Below are 24,554 nucleotides of genomic sequence, written 5' to 3' on the forward strand. Positions count from 1 at the left end.
GAGGAGTCAATATGTCACGAGGAGAGATTAGAGGCTTTGAGCGAGAGTCAGGTTGCTGTTGTCAATGGTAATCGTCTGATGAATATCATGTGTAATTAGGAGTAACCTCAGCCAGCGTTTAGATGTTGACTCGTGGCTCTGTTTCAAGTTTATTTTTGCTCTTGTTTGGAGACCCGGGCCTGTCAGTTAGGTCTTCGACCTCTAATTAAAATGAATGGTGAGTCTGGTGGGAGTTCAGATGTGGTCAACAACCTGTTAATCTCTCAGAGGACGCAATGTACTACATGCAGATAATTATCTGGATTTATTACATCCTTAAAGTGCTGCTGAAGCTGGTGTCTGTTGCAAACTCTTCATGGTTGGTAACAGGTGGGCCAGTTGGTGGGCCAAAGTAACAAAATGATGCTGCCCTCTGGGTAATTCGGCTCCGAATCTCAGGTGAAAATTGCCATTTGGCCCCCTTCTACAAAACAGTGGATTACTCAGAAAATATACCTAGTGGTATTTAATATTTTGGCTTTCATCACTAAACATGTTTATCATTCTTTAGGAAACTTAATCTAAATAAAAAAATTGAGCCACGGACATTTCTAAAATTTTGTTGATTTGACATGGAACGATCCTTTTAACAATAGTTGCTCAACCTTAAAAGACAGAATTGCTTTTGTTGAACCCATCTTTTCACTTTAATTCAGTTTATTCTTAAAACAATCGTGTGGAGTTTGTGGTGGAAAACTACATTACCCATGATGCTATACAGAAAATTCCACCAATCAGAAAGCTCCGCCCACTACGAAGCACAGCGAATGATGCAATAATTAACTTTGCCCTCAAAATACTTAAATATTTATTTATACGCATATTTTGCAATAAACAATATATATTGTTTCTATAGAAACAACCAGCATTTACAACATTAAATTAATAGTTTCATGTTTCATGTCATTTTCATCCATGATTGTCTATCACAATGCTTCATGGGATTGCAGTTTTTTCCCTCATTAAAGCCAGTAAGTATACAGTCTTGTACATTTTACTTTTTTCAAATACCTTTTTGCTTCAAATCAAAGTTTTCCTCAAAGTTTGTTGGATTGGTTCATGGCTTATGACATTTTATTTTATCTATTATTATTTTTATTTTTTTTAGTGGGCGGTTGTGTGTCTAATCAAATTACGTATGTATTAGTAAAAGGACCAAATCTCTGTATAACATTTTTTATCTCCATTTCTCCAGCTTTTTTATGGATGGGCTGGTTTATGGTCAATAAAAAAGCACTGAAGGAAAGTGCAGGACTTGTTTCTTCATATTTTGATGTAATTAAAAATAATTATAATAATTATGAGGAAAATGGATTTGAATGTAGTATTTAAAAAAAAATTTATTGAGTTTTTAAAATGTAACACATTTATTAGTAGATGATATTTACTTAGATTTGTTTGTTTTTTGTTTTTTTAATCTAATACAATGACATTTAGTATAATTGTCACCTTTATTTATATAGCACTTTTAACAAGATTTCTGGGAATTTAATTGTCAAAATTATTTTTGGGAACACTTTATTTGTCTTGTCATATGATGCAATTTCAAGTTTTCCTTTCTCTTTGGAGTGTTACCAGCTGTTTGTGAATAGATAAGATCTCTAATGTTGCAAAGACTAAAGTTTCAAACCCAAAGAGATATTCTTTACCAAAGTTAAGACTCAACCCCCCCCCGAAAGGCCTCGTTTAAACACGCCCCCCTACATCACTGTGTGGGAAGATTTGCATAACACCACACAAATATTCATGCAAAGAAAGAAGTGTAACTTTGATTCTCGCTGTTTGGTTATGAAAGCAAAAATACTTTGTTTGGCCTTTTAAAAGAGGACACAACTAAAAATCAATGGTTAAGTTGTATTTACAATACTGTTTCAGAACAGTTCAACCCAAATATTTAGATGTGTGAAATGCATTTTATGGAGGACTGTTTCCTGAATCTGGGACAAAAAACTACAATACCATCTGTTCTGACTCACAGTCTGTAAGTACGTTTATATATGTAAAGGATTTTTCACTGATGATTCAAACATTTCATTACACCAACTACACCTAATAATGTTCTTTTAAGTAACATCATATGACCCCTTTAATCAGAAAGAGCAGGACTTGCTTCTTCAAATTGTTTTATGCCATGATATGAGAAATAATGTGTTATTCTGCAAAATTGGTTTTAAGCATAATTGGCATATTAATGTGTTTTTGGGGCAACATGTAATGAAAAAAAGAAGTGTAACAATGTTAGTAATAATTGGCAAGATTTTCATAATAATATATCATATTTCATAGAATATTGAAATATCATTTATTTCCCTATTCATATGTTATGTCTCCAAAAATGTGTAATAAAAATGCTTTTAGTCCTGGTGTCCTCATATGAGGACATGTATGAAATCAACGTCCTGTTTCGTAACAGAAAGTCATATTTTGATTTGAAACCCCATAACATTTTCATGAGATGTTGACACACAATTTATAAATTTGACAGATTTAAAATTATGATTACGAAATATTATCAGATTTTCATAAGTGTCACTAAATTAATTTCAGACATTTCTGATGACATTTTTGGTATATCTGAAAATCCCTGAATGTGCTCTGTACAGGACATCCAGACCTAAAACTGTGGCATGAACAGTCTTAGAGAAATTCACAAAAATATTATAATGTCCTCATATGAGGCCGCAGGGTCTTAAAAGGGTTAAATTCGCTGAACGTTCACATTAACCAATAAAATGGCATTTATTAAAAACATTTAAATTGCTTTTAGTCATTTAAAACAAATAAATAAATTGTATTGCATTTCCTAATCCCTATTTTACTATCTTCTGCACAGAACTTGATGCTAATAGGGATTGGAAGGAAAGAAAAATGGAGAGAATTAAATTTTAAAGGGTCCTGTAAAAATAGACCAGGAAAGAGACGTGAATGAGGATTGGAGAAGATAGATGAGAGATTCCATGTGGAATAATTCATGGGATATTGTTCATTAAATTGGGAGAGCAGATTGCAGGACAGAATGTGTCTGTTGTGCTTCTGTCTTTCTGAGAACAGGATAAATCGAAAAGACCAAGAACTGGAAAGAGTACAATTCACATCTTACACTCTTAAAACAAAGTTCTTTATTGGCATCGAGGGTTGCATGAAGAACTTTTGACTTCCATGGAAGGTTCTTTATAGTCGAAAAAGGTTCTTTAGATTATTAAAATATTAAGAAAAAGTGGTTCATTTATGAACTATTCAACATTTCACTGAAAGGTTCTTCATGGAACTTAAAATTATTCTTCTATGGCATCAATAAAAAAAATAAAGGTCAGATAACTTGAGAGTTAGACCCCAAGAGACAATGTTTTTTTTATTTGTTTTTTTATATATACTAATGGTTTGCTTAATTTCACCAGTGTTGTTTTCTGATCTGCGTCTTTTCTTTTCTGCGTGAGATTGATATCTGAAGGAAATGATGTCTCCTCTTAGTGCCCCGAAGAAGGATTATGATATCTTAATGCAATTAGGAAATTATATCTGATAACGATTATTGGTATTACAGAGGAAATGTCCCTGGACCGGTGTCTGGCTGTGTGTTTCTCACGTGTGGCTTCACTGTTGTACCAGGTTCTCTGCCTTGATTGAGATCTTTGCTGGTCTTATACTGTGTTTGGTTTCTGGAGTGAAATGGTCTCAGAATTGGTTTATCACTCTTGTGAGCTCTTAATGTTGAGAGATTTACAGTGAAATCCTATCAGAAGAGATTTTTTTTCAGTGGTTAGGCTTATAGTGATTTATCTGAAATGAGAGAAATCATCTCTTACTTCACTAAGTGGTCTTGAGGTCCCATATTCTGGGAAGTGACCAAACTGATTGAGCATACGGTATGAACACATTAATTGCATGACTTGCCTTTTTTTCCAGTTTTAAAACAATTTAGTTGAAATTCATGCAAATGTTTCAAAAGGGCCGTCTTTTATTTTGTTGTTTTGAGCTCAACATTAGCCTATTTGGGGCATTTGACACTGAATGTAACTGAAATACATGTTTCAAGCCGGTTGAATTTTAACTTGACATTAGGGGTGGGCGGATCGATCTAAATATCGATAGCATCGATGCCAACACTGGTATTGGTATCGGATCGATACAATTGTAAGTGAATCGATATTTTAATTTAAATATCTCTCATCTACGTTCATCATACTTTGCTCGTGTCTTCTACCTATACAATCCTGAACAAACGCTGCTTTCACATCCTGGCCCACTTAGCCACTCCTCCCCCTCCTGCTGCTCTGCTGTGATTCGTTGTTGTGTCGTCACATGACTCACTGACACAACGCGCTGAGGAACAGCGAACAGAGAGTGAGCGAAGCTGAAAGCACATTCAGAAAGGGGGCTCAGGGAATGTAATTGCACAGGTATATTTGTTCTTTGTTTGTTCTTCAGAAATAATTGTGTGAACTTTATTTCATTTGCTTTTAAAACCAGAAAAAAGGGAGAGATATTTTTTATTCTTTATTTTTTTATTTTATTTTAAAAGGCTGTAAAGAAATCATTCTACAGTGCTTAATAACTAATAATTTTGTGTACTTCAATACATTAATAAAAAATATTGCCTAAATAATTGATCATTCATTCACCTCAGAAATAATGACATAGACCTACTACACTCCCCCCTACACAAAAGTTTTTTTTTTTTTTTTTAAGTATTGGTATCGGTATCGGCAATACTGACCCTATATGTATTTGGTATCGGATCGATACCAAATTTTGCGGTATCACCCACCACTACTTGACATTAGCATCTTAAAAACAACACTACATGCAAGAGTTTAAGTTACACACTGTATATTGTGTTTAGACTTTATACTTTATTTCTGCCAATATTGTTGGATTGATTGCATTGACACTATTTGAAGATGAATGAACTGACTTTAACTGAATTGACTGTTTGTTATTGTCCTCTTTCATTTTATTGCCTCTTATTGGCCATTGCATTCACACTCTCAACAAACACAGTATATATTTGATTGGTTACAATGCTCAGCGCTGTAAAAACACATTTTAAATTGAAACCTTTGATGCTCTTCAAATGTAGGTATTGACTAGAAGAACACTAGCTCTGATGTTCTTTACTTTACAGTTTTCCAATACTTGACTATTAAATATTTTAAAGTCTTTCATAGTTTGTTAGTCTAGATTTTTATACATGACTTGAGCATAGGAAGCACTTCATTTATTCTACCGTTGTCAAAAAAAATTCTGATTTGAAAACCCAATTTTAGCAAACAGTTATTGGATTCCTTACCCCATGCCCCATAGCTGCCTTGGGGAGTTACAAATATGGCCGCTTATTTGCAGTACCTTAAAAGGTCTTTCTTTTTCTTTTTTTAAGCTTTTGAGTAATGCAAGATTAGCACAATGCCTCACTCTGGCTTGGTGGGCTTTTTCATTTATTATTATTATTATTATTATTATTATTATTATTATATATATATATATATATATATATATATATATATATATATATATATATATATATATATATATATATATATATATATATATATATATATATATATATATTTTATTTTTTTTTTTTTTTTTTTTTTTTTTTTTTTTTTTTGTAACTGAACAGATGTCCAGTTTCCTGTTGCAGACAAAAATCAATCAAAATCCCATGGAGTGAATGTTCATAATGTTTATTGGCTTTGATTTGAACCTTCAGACCAAGGTTGATAAAACACTTTGCCTTTACAGTATTTGTATTGAACATCTTGAAATTTGAACACCTCAGAGGGAAATCCAATAAAATAAGCAGGTGGTTATGTAGTGATTGTGAGTGATGGTTATGTAACCAGTGTTTAAAACCTAGTTTGGGGGAACCTATGAGCTAAATATGTATGAAGTCATCCTTTGTCACATAAGCATGATGTGTGGTCAAAATGCTTATCGTTTAATCAAAAGCAAATTAGCAGCTTAAAGGCAGAGTAGAGGATTTGGTTCAGAATTTTTTTTTTGTTATGCTTTTTGGAAGTCTCTTCACATCCTGATAGCAATCACTAGGTTAAGTGCTCTAGATGTGTTTATATGTGCTTACATGAATGAGACATGAGGTAATCTGGCAGCATTGCATTCAAGCCTCCATCAACGCCGTCTCTCATCCTGGCGCTGGTTGTGTTTTGGAGGAGGCGTGGCTTTGGAGAGTGATTTGCAGGGAGGGTGAGATCTTATGCTCTCAAAGCTTGCTTGCTATTGATAGCCTTTCCGAAATCACTCTGATTTACATTTATGCCTTTAGTGGATGTTTTTATCCAAATCAGCTAAAACTTTTTTTTTTAAGAATGTGTATTTCCTGTGAATCAAACCCATGAGGTATTGCTTGTACAACACTCTACTTGTTGAACTACATGAACATAACTTTTTAGTAGGTTTAAGCTTCTGTTTTATGTAGGGTGGGACTGAAAGGTATTTGTGTGGTATAAATAACCCTGATTATTTGAGAGCTCTGTTTCTGATAACTCTGATGGTTTTGAGCGGCAATGCTTTTTCTCTTTGTGGTTCCGGAAGGATTTTATAGAAAGCTAACCTTGCAGTAACCGATCATATCTAATGAGTTTCTTTCCCTCTGACTCACTCTTTCTCTGTGGTTCTACCAGTTGTTTCTCATGCAGACGTGTAGAGAATCACTCTGAAGGCTCAGGATGAGAAAATGGCGCATTCGTTTACTCCACCAGGACCTAAAAGTTTCCATAAGTTCACCCGTGAATCTCTTAAGGCCATCGAGAGCCGGATCGCTGAGGAGAACTCCAGAAAGTCCAAGGACAAGCATGAGAGAAATAAAAACGACGAATGCAGGAGGAAACCCAACAGTGGCCTGGAGGCCGGGAAAAATCTGCCCTTCATATACGGAGACGTTCCCAGAGGATTGGTGTCCACACCACTGGAGGACCTGGACCAGTTCTACAGCAGTCAGGCAGTGAGTTTGGATTTATACTTCTCTACGAACCCATGAGAGTCCACAGGTACTGCGAGGGGTACAAAAAAAATAAAAAAAACCTGTAAACTAGTTTAAATCTTAGAAAAATGTCAAAAGAAAAACTTGGATTTTTTTTTTATAAATGTTTTTGATATTTGAAACGTAAAATAAACTCTAAAAATAAAAAGTACATTTTAATAAGATTTGATTTAAAAAAAAGAAATTTCATGGTCAATAATTAAATATGAAAACTTTCAGCAAATAATGTTTTCAAATGCAAATTAGGAAGAACTAAACATATTATATGTTGTTGCTGTGCATGTTGCATATATATATATATATATATATATATATATATATATATATATATATATATATATATATATATATTAGGGATGTAACGGTATGTGTATTCGTACCGGACCGTTTCGGTACAGGGCTTTCGGTACAGTGCACGTGTGTACTGAATGGCCGAATGCAATATTTTGTGTGCGGAACATAGGTACATTTTCGTGTTTCCAAACAAACATATTAAGTGGCAGAAGTCTCAGCGTCCAGCGCAAATCCCGCCCTGCAGCTGAGTCTAAGGCCGGTGACACACTGGCTGTGTGGCGTGAGCGTGGCGTTTCTGCTGCATGTCAGTTGCGTGACGGCTGCTTCGCGTTTTCTGTGTCTTTACATACCAGAATCGTGCCTGACGCGGCGCTGGAGCGCTGCTGCTACTGTAGGTAACATAGAGGGAGACCGCAGACAGACCAGGATCTTGTCTTCACAACAACAATATCTATACTTCATCTTGATCATAAATATAAAGCCTAATGATAAAGGACACCGTCAACAGTATTGATGGCAAAATAGACTATGTTTGACAGGTGCAATATGCCAGTTTGTCACCTGCCTAAGGTTTTCACAAGGCATCACGCGAGTGTGAACATCACTACAACTAGGAAAAAAACAATTGTAATTCAAACACAGCTCCCATTGGCATTTAAACAGACCTTTGCTCTCAATTCCGATCGGTCCAACGCAATAACGAAATCTGAGCAGGTCTAAAAACTCAAACTGTTGATGCTGCACTTTACACTTTGGAAAAGATATATATATTTTTAAATATGAGCAGGCCTACAAGCTGGGATTGGTAATGCTGCACTGTAATCATAGTTATTTATTTATAATTTTCTTTATGATACTGACAGTATTTTATTTAGTGGAGAACTTTGCTGCAGTATTTTATATCTTATTCTCATCCTGGCGCTGGTCGTGTGTTTTGGAGGATGCGTGGCTTTGGAGAGTGATTTGCAGGGAGGGTGAGATCTTATGCTTTTAAAGCTTGCTTGCTATTGATAGCCTTTCCGAAATCACCTACTCTACCTTTAACCAGCAAGACCATACTTAACACCATGGGAATTTGCACTTAATTAAAGTATTTCAGCAGGTGACCTGGTTGTAAGTAAGGGATGTTGTTGGTCTATCAGTTAGGACAAATTAAATTCAATTAAATTAGACGAGTGAAAAAATAATATATACTATGTATAATATATATATATATATATATATATATATATATATTATATAATTAAATTAAATTTGCTTAAAATATAAAATGTATTTACATGTAAATGATTTTAATCAATTAAATGAATTTAAATGTAAAAAGTATGTATATAACTGAGTTTACACAAATTGCATTAGATTTACATTTATGCCTTTAGTGGATGTTTTTATCCAAATCAGCTAAACTTTTTTTTTTTTTAAGAATGTGTATTTCCTGTGAATCAAACCCATGAGGTATTGCTTGTACAACACTCTTCTTGTTTAGCATGAACATTCGTTTTTCTTATTACATAAGATATTAGTTTGAGACTGAAAGTATTTTATTTAGCGGATAACTTTGCAGCAGTATTTTATTTCTTATTCTTTTTTTATTTTATATATATTTTATTAAAAAGTATTTTTTTTAAAGTGTTAACAAATTGTTAAAAAAAAGTTTATAGTAATAAACAACCTGCAGTTTAATGTTTGCATTTCTTCCCCGTACTGTACCAAAAATGAACCAAACCGTGACATTAAAACCGAGGTACGTACACAACAGTGATTTTTGCGTACCGTTACACCCCTAATATATATATATATATATATATATATATATATATATATATATATATATATATATATATATATATATATACAGTGGGGCTTGAAAGTTTGGGCACCCCTTGCAGAATCTGTGAAAATATGAGTAATTTTCTGAAATTATTAAAATAACCCCGCTCAAAAGTTTGGGAACCCTTGGTTCTTAGTACTGTGTTCTGTTACCTGATGATCCTCGACTGTCTTTCTGTTTTGTGATGGTTGTGCATGAGTCCCTTGTTTGTTCTGAACAGTTAAACTGAGCAGCGTTCTTCAGAAAAATCTTTAAGGTCCTGCAGATTCTTCAGTTTTCCAGCATCTTTGCATATTTGAACCCTTTCCAGCAGTGACTTTATGATTTTGAGATGCACCTTATCACACTGAGGACATTTGAGGGACTCAAACACAACTATTTAAAAAGATTCAAACATTCACTGATGCTCCAGAAGGAAACAAGATGCATTAAGAGCTGGGGGGTGAAAACTGTATATATATATATATATATATATATATATATATATATATATATATATATATATATATATATATATATATATATATATATATATGTGTGTGTGTGTGTGTGTGTGTGTATATATATATAATTTTAGTTTCTTTTTATTGTTTACATGCATAGACACACATATACTGTATATTTATTTTGCTGACTGTTTCATCTACCTTTAATGTGTTCATCTTCTTCCTCTCCCTCTTGTTTAGACTTTTATAGTAGTGAACAAAAAAAAGACAATCAGTCGTTTCAACGCCGCTTCTGCCTTGTACATCTTCAGTCCCTTCAACCCTCTGAGGAGAATATCAATTAAGATTTTGGTGCATTCATATCCTTCTCAACTGCTGAAACATGCCGATGGCGACTGTCATGCTGTGATGGATGGGTCTTTTACTGTTTAATCCAGTGGGTTTCAATTCATAATTTACAACTTCAAAATGAGTTGTAGGTCTGGTGTGTTTGACTGGTACTAAATGCAATAATATTAAATTAAAATAACCTTGTAGATGTCAACTGGAGATGTTTTTCTCAGAAACCATTAACAAAACTACACGAGGTCAAAGAAAATATGAGCCTAAAGGCATTAAAGGTAGGTTTGCTTCAGTATAAACATGCTTTGTGTGATAAATGATTTGCGGCTGAGAGCCTGAAACTATGGCTTGATGACTTCATGTACAATGTAAATTTGATCCTTAACAAAAACAAGTTGAAAACTGCTATATGATGATTATAAATGGATAAAAATAAAAACATTTTAATGAATCATAATTTTATTAGGTAAAGCATCTTTAAACCTCTCCTACTCCGTCCTGCAGGAAAAAATTCATTTCACATGTTTGGTGTATTTCGGGAAGATTTTTAAATGATTTAGAAAAAATCTATTCTGCTCACCAAGGCTGTATTTATTCAGTAAAAAATACAGTAAAATCAGTAATATTGTGAAATACTATTATGATTTCAAAGAACGATTTCTATATGAATGTAATTTAAAATGTAATTTATTCCTTTGATGCAAAGTTGTATTTTCATCATCATTCCTCCAGCCTTCAGTGTCACATGATCCTTCAGAAATCACTCTAATATACTGATTAGCTGCTAAATACAGTTGTGTTGCTTATTATTTGTATGGAAACCATGATGCGTGTTTTTTTTTTCAGGATAATTTGATTAACAGAAAGTTCAAAAGAACAGCATTTATTTTATTTTTTATAGGTAATATTATACATGTCTGCACTATAACTGATCAATTTAATATGTTCATTTCTATAAAAAAAAAAAAAAAAAAAAACTTCCTGTCACGAAGTTTCCTTAACTGCAGCTTTCACATTGTTCAGTATATTTATAATGTTCACTATCCTGGCAAACTGCACTTTCATGGTGTACTCACAGCCTCCAGACTGGGCCAAGAATGTAGAGTGAGTTGATTTCGTTTTTGCTTTTCAAGCATAGTAAAGAAATGTTCACCATGTTAACTGAGGGTCTTGTTTTTAACAGATATGCCTTCACTGGGATATACACCTTTGAAGCGCTCATAAAGATCATCGCCAGGGGATTCTGTGTGGGACAGTTTACGTTCCTCAGAGACCCGTGGAACTGGTTGGATTTTATGGTTATAGTCATGGCGTGAGTATGACAAATCTGTTTTTACCCCATCGACACTGCTATAAATAATAAGAATTCATTTATTATCATTGCTTAAAGGTGAAGAGTGTCATTTTTTTGGTCATTTCTAACTGACCATACCTTCTTAATTCACATTCTTGTCTTGTCGAGGATGATTTATCTGTAAAAACTACTGCAGATAAAAAAATTCTGATTTTACAATCTTTGAGAAATTTACACTCTAAAACAACTTTTTGGTTGACATCACCGTCTTGCTTTTCAACTCCTCTACTGGCCTGAAATTACTCCTTTTTTATATGAATCACCCACCTCACCATCCAGTCAATTTGTTAATGACAAAAGTCCCATCCTAAATTTTTTCATAGTATTTGACTTGTCCGAAAATGATGACAGAAGGTGCAAGTTGGAATCTGGGAATGTTTATTTTTTTTTTGCAATTCTGTATGGTGCTTCTGATGGCATATCAATTAAACTCTTTACCTTTAGTGTTTCATAGTCCATAGAGTGGTCAAAAATGATCATCTTCAGTTGTTATTACAGCTTTCAAGAATAAGAGTGCTGCGGATAAAAGTGTCTGGTAAATATTAAAAAACTAATGCAAATCTGTTGGTTGAAATACATTTCTTTTTTCTTGGTTTCTGTCTCTAACATTTAAAATTATTAAAGTATTAAACTGATAGTTTAGAGTAAAACATTTAGAGTCAAAAAAAAAAATCTAATAAACTTGTGGTTCAAAAACAAGTTCCTTTGCTAAGACTTTCTTTAAAACTTTATTTCTATTCAATTTATTTTTGTTTCTATATTTATTTCTATTTCTATTTGTCTATTTAAAATCACAGAGAAAAGTTGATTAGTTTTTATAATAATAATAATAATAATAATTCCTTGATTTTTTTAAATAAATAATTTAATTATTTTATTATATATTAAATATATTATTATTTTATATTTATTTTTTATGTTTATGCACTCGATTTAAAAAACGTATTTTATTTTATTTGAATTCTAATTATTTATAATAATTTTTTTGAGGAGCAAAAGCATTCTTAACTTATAATTAGACCATAAAATGTCCATAAAGGCCAATAGCATCTTCAGTGTCCTTCAGCTTTATTTCTATCTGTGCATTTGGTCCCACAGGTTTGTTACAGAGTTTATAAAGATAGGCAATATATCAGCTCTCCGCACATTCAGGGTACTCAGAGCTTTGAAAACTATTTCTGTAATTCCAGGTAAGCAGAGAACAGGATTAGATGTACGACCTCTGTGTGACCTTTGAACCCGACTGCAACCCCGTGTCTCGACCCTTCTGTCTGTTGTATGTCTGGCAGTGTTTGATTTCCCACCCTCCATGTTTCAGATATTTAACAGAGTTTGTGGATCTGGGTAATGTGTCCGCCCTGCGAGCGTTCAGAGTTCTTCGCGCCCTGAAAACTATATCAGTCATCCCAGGTGAGAGTTAGGACAAGTTCAGGGTCACAGATGCTGGTACTGCTTTCTTCAAGCATGCCATGTTCTTCCTTAAGTGCTTAAATAAGTATTTCTTTCAAACATTTTACAATTTTCTTTTTCAGGTGTTCTTGCTTTCATTTATGATTTGATGGTTGCATGCAAAAAATAAACAAACAAACAAACAAAAAAAAACAGCAGTGATGTCTGATTCAAATTGAAAAAGTCAATTATTTTTAATCAGTTGGCCAAAAACCAGTTTCAATCTATGGTGCGACACCCTGAATAGCAGTCATTACTTTTATCATATGTAGTTTGAGAACAGTTTTATTTATGTGTGCTTACGAGAATTAAAAGCAGTAAAAGTACTGCAAAAGCAATAGTTCACACAAAAATGAAAATCTGCTGAAAGTTTACTCATCTTCTGCCCATTCAAGATTCAAGTTTGTTTCTTCATCTGACCAGATTTGGAGAAATGTAGCATCCCATCACTTGCTAACCAGTGGATCCTCTGCAGTGAATGGGTGCCGTCGGAATGAGAGTCCAAACAGATGATAAAAACATCCCAGTAATCCACAATTTTTATTTATTTTTTGGCCTGAGAATGAGTACATTTTCAGCAAATGTTCTTTTCTGAGTGAACTGTTCCTTTAACAACCACTGTTATTTGTTGTTGAAATCAGACCTAGATTCGTTCTGGGCGAGTGTCTGCTGTTTTTGTTTCTCCTCTCCTTTTGTTATGAGTTTTTTTGTACCGTAGCCATCTTGCATGTCTTCAGCGGTGATGTGGATGTGATACATGAACAACTATTGAACTTTATCCATTATCCTGAAACATTAAGAACATATCAAATATATATACAAGTAACTATAACTATTTAAATACATTCAGGGTCCAAAATTAATGTAATACATTAAATAAAAACTGCAACAATTAAAAAAATTTAATTGTAAAAATGATAGCCCGGCCCTTGCTGATGTGTCATTAGTGAAATAAATCATAAACTGAAGGAATACATCTGTCATGACTCACACATCTTCAAATGGCTAAAATTTGGCAAAACAAGGACAGGGTCTCGTATGTGATGTCACAATGACCTTTGCTGTTTGTCATAAATATACATGAAAACAACAGTTAAATTATTCCATTTCAATGTCAGAATAAAATACTTGAATGGAATTTTGGACCCTGATTTCATCAGTTTAAAGTTGGAAAGTTACAATGTCTACTCTGTTTTGCACAGGGCTGAAAACAATCGTTCGAGCTCTGATCCAGTCAGTGAAGAAGCTGTCAGATGTGATGATCTTGACTCTTTTTTGCCTAAGCGTCTTTGCTTTGGTCGGACTGCAGCTGTTCATGGGAGTTCTTAAACACAAATGTGTGCTCCAGTCATCCAATCAGAACTTTACTGACTATATGGTTAAGAATGCAACGAGGTGTTATGAAATACCTGACTGCATGGAATACATTACAAATCGAAGTAAGTTCATTTTCATTGTTTTGCTGAATCGAATAGATTCAGAATCTGATGCAGCTGCACTATTTAAGTAATAATGATTATCAACATTTGTGTTTTGTTGTGAAAACTCAAATAATCATGCAATACATTTTAGTAGTATTAGAAGTAAATGTAGCTGAAAATATGTTAGCACACAATATTGTGCATGCAGATATTAAACTAAGCAAAACCATCAAATTCTTTCATGCACACAAAGGCAGTTAATAGAAAACAAAAAAAAAAAATTGAACACAACACAACACAAAAAAATGACAAATTGAATTAAACAACAGGCAATGTTGGACCATGGTTTCTTACACAAATTGTAACTGTTGGTAAATGTGAATTTTGCTCCATACACGCATCAGTACAACCATAAATGCATCCATATATTTATCCACCAATACATACATGCATCCATGCATTTCAACAGAAAGCCACATAACCATCCATCCATCCATCATCTTCCTCTTATCCGTGGCCGGGTCGCGGGGGCAACAGTCTAAGCAGAGATGCCCAGACTTCCCTCTACCTAGCCACTTCCTCCAGCTCTTCCGGGGGAACCCCGAGGCGTTCCCAGGCCAGCCAGGATACATAGTCCCTCCAGCATGTCCTAGGTCTTCCCCGGGGCCTCCTCCCGGTGGGACATGCCTGGAGCACCTCCCTGGGAAGGCGTCCTGGAGGCATCCGAAATGGATGCCCGAGCCACCTCAGCTGGCTCCTCTCGATGTGGAGGAGCAAGGCCTCTACTCTGAGCTCCTCCCGAGTGACCGAGCTTCTCACCCTATTTCTAAGGGAGCGCCCAGCCACCCTACGGAGAAAGCTAATTTCAGCCGCCTGTATCCGGCATGACATTTCGGTCATGACCCACAGCTCATGATCATAGGTGAGAGTAGGAACGTAGATTGACCGGTAAATCAATAGCTTTGCCTTACAGCTCAGCTCCTTCTTCACCACGACAGACCGGTACAGCGACTGCATTACTGAAGCTGCACCGATCCATCTGTCAATCTCCCGTTCCATCCTTCCCTAAATCGCGAACAAGACCCCAAGATACAAGAACAGGTCTGACTTACTGCCGGCAATGCGAACCAAGCTCTTGCTCTGTTCGTACAGGGACCGAACAGCCCTAAGCAGGGGGCCGCCGACCCCATACTCCTAGAGCACCCTCCACAGGATGCCGCGAGGAACATGGTCGAATGCCTTCTCCAAATCCACAAAACACATGTGGACTGGTTGGGCAAACTCCCATGAACCCTCCAGCACCCTGGAAAGGGTATAGAGCTGGTCCAGTGTTCCACGACCGGGACGAAAACCTCTCTGTTCCTCCTGAATCCGAGGTTCCACTATCGGCCGAATTCTCCTCTCCAGTACCCTGGCATAGACTTTCCCGGGGAGGCTGAGAAAGCCACCTAAAATTATATAAATGAATGACTGTACAACACTAATTTATTCATTTGATTAGTGATTTAGATATGGTACAGAACCTTGAAATGATACATTATCACTGTATGTGATAACCATATTATATGCAATAACTTATCACAACATCACATAATCCAAAGAGACTAGAGGTTTTAGAACACCTGAAAACTTCAGATCAGGGCGAGTGTCAGGTCCAGTATACTAATTACAGAAAGGGGAAGTATTTTGTGTGTGTAAGTGAACTGTACACTAGCCAGACAGCCAGCTGTCATCATTCAGCATTATGGATGTTTACATTAGCTCCAGCCATGAAAAACCTGTTTGAGAGAAAGAGGAAGAGGAATCCCACCTCACTCATGGGGGGTCTGCTCCATAAAAAAAAAAAAAAAAAAAACACCTTCCCAGTTAATGGTCAGACTGTTCTTTTCTGTTCTTCAATATTTTTGGTGCCAAAAATGGACCAATTTATTACAGGACATTATTGCCAAAAAAAAACTATGAAGAAAATGGTCATATGTTAATTTTGGTGCAATAAATAAATAACAAATGTAAAAAAAATAAAGGTAACACTTTAAGGTTTCATTAGTTAATGTATTAGTTAACATGAACTTTATATTTATTAATCTTTGTTAATGTTATTTTATGTTAATAAAATTATTATTTGTTAGTTCATGCTAATTCACAGTGCATTAAATAATATTAACAAGCACAACTTTTAATTTAAGTACTGCATTACTAAATGTTGAAATTAACATTAGCTAAGAATAATAAATACTGTAGAAGGATTGTTCTTGCTAAGTTCATGTGAACTAAAGTCCATGTGAACAAATATTAACTAATAGAACCTTATTCTAAAGTGTTACCAAAATAAAATACATCAACCAATGAAAAGTATTCAATACAAAAATTAAGAAAATAGTAATATATTACAGGGATAGTTCACCCAAAAAATGTAGTGACTTTGTTTCTTCAGTAGAACACAAACTAAGATTTTAAACCATTGCAGTATGTCAGTCTTATGATGTAAGAGGATGAGAATCACTGATTTGAGAGTCAAAAAACCATACAAACAAACCCAAATTAAACCCTGCAGCTTGTGACGATACACTGATGTGTAAAGACATGAAACAATGAAAGTAACCATTTCTTGAAGTTTCTTCAAGAAACTAAGAAGCTGATCAGTATTTATATTGTTTTTTTTAGCTATGATTCTGCACAATGTCCTAACTCTCCTGAGCGCATTCTCAACAACTGGTGCATGACGGGTTTTCTTCTTCTTCTTGCTTTACAACGGACCGCAGACTTATAAATTCATTACCACCACTTATCTCTCAAATGGACCATTGATGCTCCTAATTGAGACTGTAGATAGAGTTTCAATGGTCAATTTGAGAGATAGGTGGCGGTTATGCACTTATAAGTCTGCGGTCCGCTGTAAAGCAAGAAGAAGAAGAAAACGCGTCAAGCGCCAGTTGTTGAGAACATGCTCAGGAGAGTACAGATATTGCGGTGAATCAGAGCTAAAAAACTATATAAATACTCATCAGTTTCTTGCATAGACCAATCTTTTCATGTCTTTACATGTCAATGTATCATCACAACCCACAGGGTTTAATTTTGTTTGGTTTGTGTATGTTTTTTGACTCCTAAAACCATGATTCCCATCCACTTCCATAATACGATTTACGGACTGCAACGGTTTGAGATAAAAGTCTTGGTTTGTGTTCTACTGAAGAAATAAATTCACTACATCTTGGATGTCCTGGGGGTAAGCAGATAAATGCAAAATGTGTGTGTTATATATATATATATATATATATATATATATATATATATATATATATATATATATATATATATATATATATATATATATATATATATATATAATGTATGTGAATAGTATTCTTCTTTCTCCTGTAGGTAACCATTATATCCCAACGGGAAAGAAAGATGCTCTGATCTGTGGGAAAAGTAGTGATGCTGGGTAAGCTATGTGGATTGAATTATTTCATAAACCATGGCATTATCTTCCCTTCAAACATTATTCACCAAGAGCAGTTACACGTATTATGTTATGTTGCATGGTGAGTTTTTGACAATTGCTGTCTTGCGCATGTGTGTTTCAGGCAGTGTCCAGAAAATTTTGTCTGTGTAAAAGTAGGTCCCAATCCAGATTATGGTTACACAAGCTTTGATTCCTTTGGCTGGGCCTTCCTTTCCTTATTCAGACTGATGACTCAAGACTACTGGGAGAATCTTTACCAACAGGTGCTTGTTTTGTTTGTCTATGTAAAGGAAACCAAGTTTGTATTATCATTTTTTATATTTTGTGGAACACAAAAATATGATTTGCAGACTGTTTGTGCATTTTCTTCTACAATCTGTTCTTCACAAAAATCAATCATATGATTTAGAATGTGGTCATATTGACTATTTCATGGTATTTTATAGTTTTTTTATGTACTGTATAGAGTCCCCATCCATTTTCATTGTTAGGAAAAGGAGATAAGCATGTTGGAATGACACAAATAGCTTCCTACTGTATGTTTATTCTACACTAATTATGGACATTTCATACAGACACTTCGGGCCGCAGGAAAAACCTACATGATTTTTTTCGTGCTGGTCATTTTTTTGGGATCGTTCTACCTGGTGAATCTGATCCTGGCTGTGGTTGCCATGGCATATGAAGAACAAAATCAAGCCACTATGGATGAGGCTTTGAAGAAAGAGGAGGAGTTTAATGCCATGATCCAGCAGCTGATGAGACAAGAGGAGGAAGCTCAGGTCTGTTGGGTGTTTTCATTAAAATGGGGGTATGAATACCATGCAGATGGTGGTGTACAATGCCATTACCGACAAAGTCATGGGTTTGATTCCCAGGAAATGCATGCATATACTAGCAGAATGTATTCCTTTGAAGCATTTCAAATGCATGAATGTAAATGCCGGAAACCTTTACAAACTGCATAAGTATAATCTGTTGCATGATTGCAATGGCAGGCTGAGACAGAAGCATGTGATGGGCTCAGTGGAGAAAAGACGGACTCTTCCTCGGACACTTCCAAACTCAGTTCCAAAAGTGCCAAAGAAAGACGCAACCGCAGGAAAAAGAGACAGCGTCAGGGGGAAGGCGAGAAAGAAGAAGATTCGAACAGGGAGAGAAATTATAGAAAGGCCAGCTTCCGTTTGACATCTGATGGAAAAATCAAGAGCACACGTGAAAGGACCTACACGTCTCCACATCAGGTTAGAAAAAATCTCATCTTATCATTTGCTGCTTATTTTACCAATAAGGAAACGTAATTTGCTTAAATACAGAAGACAACAGTCAAATCAATGCTTTTAAAATCAGAATAGTTATGGAAATGTCTTAGTGCTTACATTTGATATTATTACAATTTTAGAATAGTACAGCACAGACAAACTTTGACATTTTAGGATAAATGAAGAATGAGGATTTTATGGTGAACATGAAAGATAAATAGATGGATCTAATTTACATAACTGATTCATGATTTACAAATGATACTGAACATTAAATATATTATTGATAGACAGATGGAAAGTTTCTACATTAGTCAGCATCAAAAGTTCATTTTATTTTATGCTGCAATCCTCATTCTTTCAACTATCTGCTTGACTTTGTTTTGACATTCTTTTCAAAATTATTTTCTCCTCCTTAATTGTTCAAAACAGATTTTTTTCTTTGCTTTGAGTAAAAACTTCAACTTTTATTTATTTTTCATCTTCTCACATTGTCATCCTTCTCCAACGTTATTGTTCTTTTTCATATTCAGCATAATCATCAACATACTCTTCATCTTCATCATCATCATCAAGATATTCACTTTTGTTCTGTCCTGCCGTTGCTTGTCCAATAGATCTGTTGCTAGGCTCATCTTTCCTTTAAAATGTTTAGATTAGATTGTATGTTACTCTTATGTGGGCTGAAGTTTTGAATGGCAAAGCATCACTCTCTGCCATTTTTCCTTAAAGAAATTGATAAAATATGTAATAGCATATTATATACAGATTGATCTGCACATTTTTGTACATTATTTTTGGATCATTACTGTAAAATGAACAAATTAATTTAAAAACCACAGGATTTCTATAAACTTACACTAGACAAGAGCAAAAACAAAGAACGAAAACTTCAACTAACTTTTTTTTTTTTAGTTCATAAATAATTTTAACATTGACAGCCAATCAATTATCATGCATTGGTGTGCATGCCTATGTACAGTATTTGTTGTTAAGGTTATATATGATAATAAGGCGGACAAGTGGTAAAGTTGGAATGGCAAATTGGTAAAAGTTGTAAATTGGTATATGATCCATTGGCTAGTCAGGTTACATCCTCATATGCCTTAATTTGTTTGGCAGCGTACTTGTATATTTGTAAGGCTCTTTTTTCTCCTCAGTCCCCCCTGAGTTTTCAGGGTTCAATCCTCAGCCCACGTCGAGACAGCAAAGGTAGCATCTTCAACTTCCGCAGGCGTGTGAATTCAGAAAACAACTATGCTGACGACGAGCAGAGCATGTGTGAGGAGACGGGCAGCCGGAGAGACTCTCTATTTCTACCCTCTCGATCCGAGCGGCTTTACAGCACTCTTAGCAAAAGCAGTCTGACGCCGCGTATACTGTTGCCGTCCAATGGAAAAGTACGGTACGTGGTTGACAGCAATGGCATGGTGATAGTGTCAGGCGGAGCGTCTTCACCCAACTCGCCCTCCGGAATACTGACGCCGGAGGTGTCCAGAAAAAGAGCCACGTTTGACGACACTTGTGTAAGCACATATAATGCATGTGCTGTTGCTGTGGTGCAATGTTTAGTTTTAAACTGCACATTTTTATTATAATTCTCTCCCTGTTTGGAGAGAACCCACTGAAGGTGTCAGAACCCTATTGTATTTGTGACGATTTTATTATTATTATTATTTCTATTCTTTTTCTGTCCTAAAAGTTTCTGGCCAGGCAAAAATTTAAGTCCTAGAAACACCAAATCTCACAAAATCTCCTCCACTACTCTAGTGCCCACAGACCCCAATTGGACCATAGGCGGCACTATAATAAGTACTTTTACGTTTTTGCTCATATCTCCACAACCATAAAGATTACAATAAAAAAAAAAATAATAATAATAAAAAAATTATTCTCTAAGGAAAAACTTAACAAAATGTGCTGTATAAATTATACCAGTATTTTGAACTTTTTCAAACTCCTCCTAGATCATTTGTCCAATTAATGCCAAATCTTGTATTTATCTAAGTATCTAGTGACCCTGTTGACAAAAAGTTATCAAAAGAATCCGGATTTATCAGGGGTGAAATGACACATGAATGCTCATAAACTGAAATGTGTGTAAATTGTTAAATAGTTTAACTATGCATATCATACATTATAGTTTCATAGTTTAAAGTTTAAAGAACGTTATAAGAAATCAAAATCTAATTAGTTAGTTAACAAAGAAATCTGTGATCTCCGAATTACCTTCATGTATATGTGTCATGTCAAGTTTTTGACCAGTTTGATTTGCATATTTGAAATGGTTTTTTTTCTATATATCAATTTGATGTCTTTTCAACATTACTTGCCCACTGGGTTGTGCTTGGACCCTGATGATTGGCTATATTTTGACATGAATCTGTGCACAGTTTTATTACTATTTTGTTTGTTTCTTCTTTTTGTTGTCTGACTTTGGGTGAAAATCTGCAGAATTCTGTGGAATTAATTTAAATATGTAAAAAAAAAAAAAAGCACTGCATAATCAAATGCTAAATATATATATGATAAAATTGAATTTACGAGTGATCAGATTCACATTCTGCAGAAATCTGCAGAGATTTGTGTGGAAGTTCGTTGCATGCATATTCTGTGTGTGAGCATGCAAATCAAGTTGTGAGAATAAACAATTTAAATTGTTTTCCAGGATGACAGCATATCATCAGCATGTATAGACATAAAAATGGCCAATATTAAAGTTACTTCAACTAATATATATTTTCAAAATCGATTAATTTGTCAGTTATTTGTCCAATTAATTGATTAATCATTACAAAAGCAAAATACACAATATATCCAGCTTTTTATTCAAAGCTTGATAAAGCATGTGTTTAAAGCATGTTACTCTGCATAATGTCGAATACATTTTATTTTCTTAATTAAATTGTAACTTTTTTTTTTAAACCTTTGTATTTTATGAATAATTGTATTGTACTGTATAAAAAAAATCAAGAATGAGATGTTATGTTTTAAAACATGTTTTGTAAATTATTTTGTTTTTAATTAAATATTTTGAATTTATTTTATGCCACATTTATGCCACATTTCTTTGTTTTACAAGTTGAGTTAACTGAATTGAATGCAAGAATGACTGACAAATAGCAATAGATGGCTGCATTAAAAACACTAATGAAGCAACATCATAACATGTGTTGATGTACTTGCTGTTGATTTAATTCCTTTATAGTATGACACAGATGAAGAGCGACGCCGATCTGGTTCAAGGACCTTTTCAAAGGGTTTTCTATATGACCAGTCTGCGAGACAGAGAGCTTTGAGCATCGCAAGTGTCAGCAACAACCCTACTGACTGTAAGAAAACCTAAATGCCAAACACACTTATGGGCCATTCACACAGAATGCTTTTTATTTGAAAAATGTGAGATTCGACACTTGAATGTGGGGAAAACGCAAGGTCTTGTGGAAAAGTAGTGTATTTTGTGTGAATAGCCCCTTACAAGAAACTCAGTGTGAGAGATATTTGTTGGATTTTTCTCTGTACTTTTAAATAAATAGTTTTGTTAAATTGTTATCATGAATTCACATACACGTTGTTTCAAACGTATTGCTATGTAGCACAAAATCTTTCAATATCATCTCAACCCAGCACAATCTTTTATAATAAAACGAGGTCAAAGGCTCTCGTAAAAAAGAAATACTGTTAAATATTGTTCATATGACTTATTCCCAATATTTAAAGTCATATGATACCTAAATAAACTGAAAATTACTTGCTTTTATTGCCTTCTTTAAGTTTGACAGCCTCCGTCCTCATTTCTCACTTTCATAGTGGCCTTTTTTATTTTTCACAGAAGAAAGAAGTGCTTGATTGCTCATTTCTGTTTGTTACAAATGTTGCCAAAATTCATACCAGTCCTTTTTTATTTAACACGGCAGCGTCGGAGATCTTGAAACAGAAGTGTATGGAGTGCTGGATCAATTTTGCTGAGAATTATCTGATCTGGGATTGCAGTCCCACATGGCTGAAGATAAAGAAAACTGTCCACATGGTTGTGATGGACCCCTTCGCAGATCTGTTTATCACCATTTGCATAGTGATAAACACAGTATTCATGGCCATGGAGTATTATCCCATGAAAAATGAATATGTTTACATGCTTTCAACTGCCAATGTGGTAAGAGACATTTCTAGCAGCATTTTAATGACCTCATGTACAATATTTGGTGGCTTGTTCTGTTATTGTAGAAAAGTTACTGTTATTAGTGTGCAACCCTACTGAATGGAGTGTGAATTTACTAATTAAATTTATATGTGAAAGTGTTAAAATTGTATTTTGATTTTTAAGAATATAAGCCACTTTATTTTGTAGTGATGTTTTCTCATCAGTGATTGATAAAAGTGATCAGGAACTCCACATTACGTATGTTATGTTTTTTATTTCAAATTTAGACAGACAGCTCTAGTTTTTTTAAATACTTTTAATAGGGTGATCGAAATCCTATTTTCCAGGAAATATCCTGGTCAGGATTTCTCAATTGTCTAAAACAGCCATTATTAATTCTGGTCCTTGGGACCCTGGCTCTGCAAATTTTACATGCCTCTCTTGGTTAACAGACCTGAATGAAATCATTGAGATTTGCACAGTAGTCATGTCTCGCTCACTTGAATGCCCTTTGAATGAAACAGATCCTTTGAAATACTATAGTGTGATGTCCATTTCGCAGGGCACTTAAGTTTGAATGGAACAAACATGTGAAGCAATGAGAGAAACATACAAAATGTGCAAAGCGGGGGGGTGGGGGGGGGGGTTCATGAGGACCACGGTTAAGAACCGCTGTTTCAGGCAATTTAGAAATCCCCAGGAAAAAGAGGACAAATGGTCACTCTACTTTTATGTTGTTCATTTTAAAAAGTTTTACTGTCTTCTTACCTACAGGTTTTCATAGGTACAATTTATTTATATTGATTGATTGTTTTTATTTATTGACTGATCAACATATGTAAAAATGGCTTTAGTTTTGTAAAAAACTAAAAAGTTCAAATTTTAATGTTTTCTTGCCTGCAGGTTTTCATAGGGATCTTTGCAGCGGAAATGATATTCAAGATTGTTGCATTGGACCCGTACACTTACTTTCAGGAAGGATGGAATATCTTTGACAGCATCATAGTCACACTGAGTCTGCTGGAACTTTGTTTGACAAATGTGGTGTCTGGAATCGGTTTTCTTAGGCCATTCAGACTGGTGAGAGTATACCACTGTATATATTAAATAATTGAAAAAAATAAATAAAAATCATATAAATTCATAACATGGTTACGTAACCTGAGATGTTCCCTTCCAAGGGAACTTTGAACTGCATCCTCTAGTTCCCCAATGTGACCCCTAGAGGATACAGTGTCTCGTTCCCTTCTCAGAGGACCATGGTTACATAACCTGAGATGTTCCCTTCCAAGGGAACTTTGAACTGCATCCTCTAGGGGTCGAATTGGGGAACTAGTGGACACAGTGTTTCATTCCCATCTCAGGGAACTATGGTTACATGGTTTTATTTATAAAAGTACAAGTGTGATGTGCTGAACATAAATAAACTTTGAATCAGCATTCTAAATCTAAATCTAGAGGATAGTAGCATATCAGCTGACACTGATCATCTTTATTTCATTT

The 24,554-nt window shown here is 34.7% G+C and overlaps 1 protein-coding gene across 1 annotated transcript in view; it reads left to right on the top strand.

Annotated features, from left to right (window-relative positions):
* Window positions 1–24,554, top strand: part of scn1laa (sodium channel, voltage-gated, type I-like, alpha) — a 48,298-nt gene that overhangs the window by 2,867 nt on the left and 20,877 nt on the right. The window contains exons 2-15 of the mRNA XM_052607136.1: window positions 6,681–7,000; window positions 9,851–9,969; window positions 10,967–11,056; window positions 11,136–11,264; window positions 12,625–12,716; window positions 13,958–14,194; window positions 17,561–17,624; window positions 17,767–17,908; window positions 18,221–18,427; window positions 18,644–18,889; window positions 20,068–20,433; window positions 22,116–22,239; window positions 22,825–23,063; window positions 23,955–24,131. Of these exons, the coding sequence (XP_052463096.1) occupies window positions 6,734–7,000; window positions 9,851–9,969; window positions 10,967–11,056; window positions 11,136–11,264; window positions 12,625–12,716; window positions 13,958–14,194; window positions 17,561–17,624; window positions 17,767–17,908; window positions 18,221–18,427; window positions 18,644–18,889; window positions 20,068–20,433; window positions 22,116–22,239; window positions 22,825–23,063; window positions 23,955–24,131 (2,499 nt within the window). The 5' untranslated portion in view covers window positions 6,681–6,733. The remainder of the gene's footprint in view (window positions 1–6,680; window positions 7,001–9,850; window positions 9,970–10,966; window positions 11,057–11,135; window positions 11,265–12,624; window positions 12,717–13,957; window positions 14,195–17,560; window positions 17,625–17,766; window positions 17,909–18,220; window positions 18,428–18,643; window positions 18,890–20,067; window positions 20,434–22,115; window positions 22,240–22,824; window positions 23,064–23,954; window positions 24,132–24,554) is intronic.

This window comes from Carassius gibelio, chromosome A9 (assembly GCF_023724105.1).
Source record: "Carassius gibelio isolate Cgi1373 ecotype wild population from Czech Republic chromosome A9, carGib1.2-hapl.c, whole genome shotgun sequence".
NCBI classification, from domain to species: domain Eukaryota; kingdom Metazoa; phylum Chordata; class Actinopteri; order Cypriniformes; family Cyprinidae; genus Carassius; species Carassius gibelio.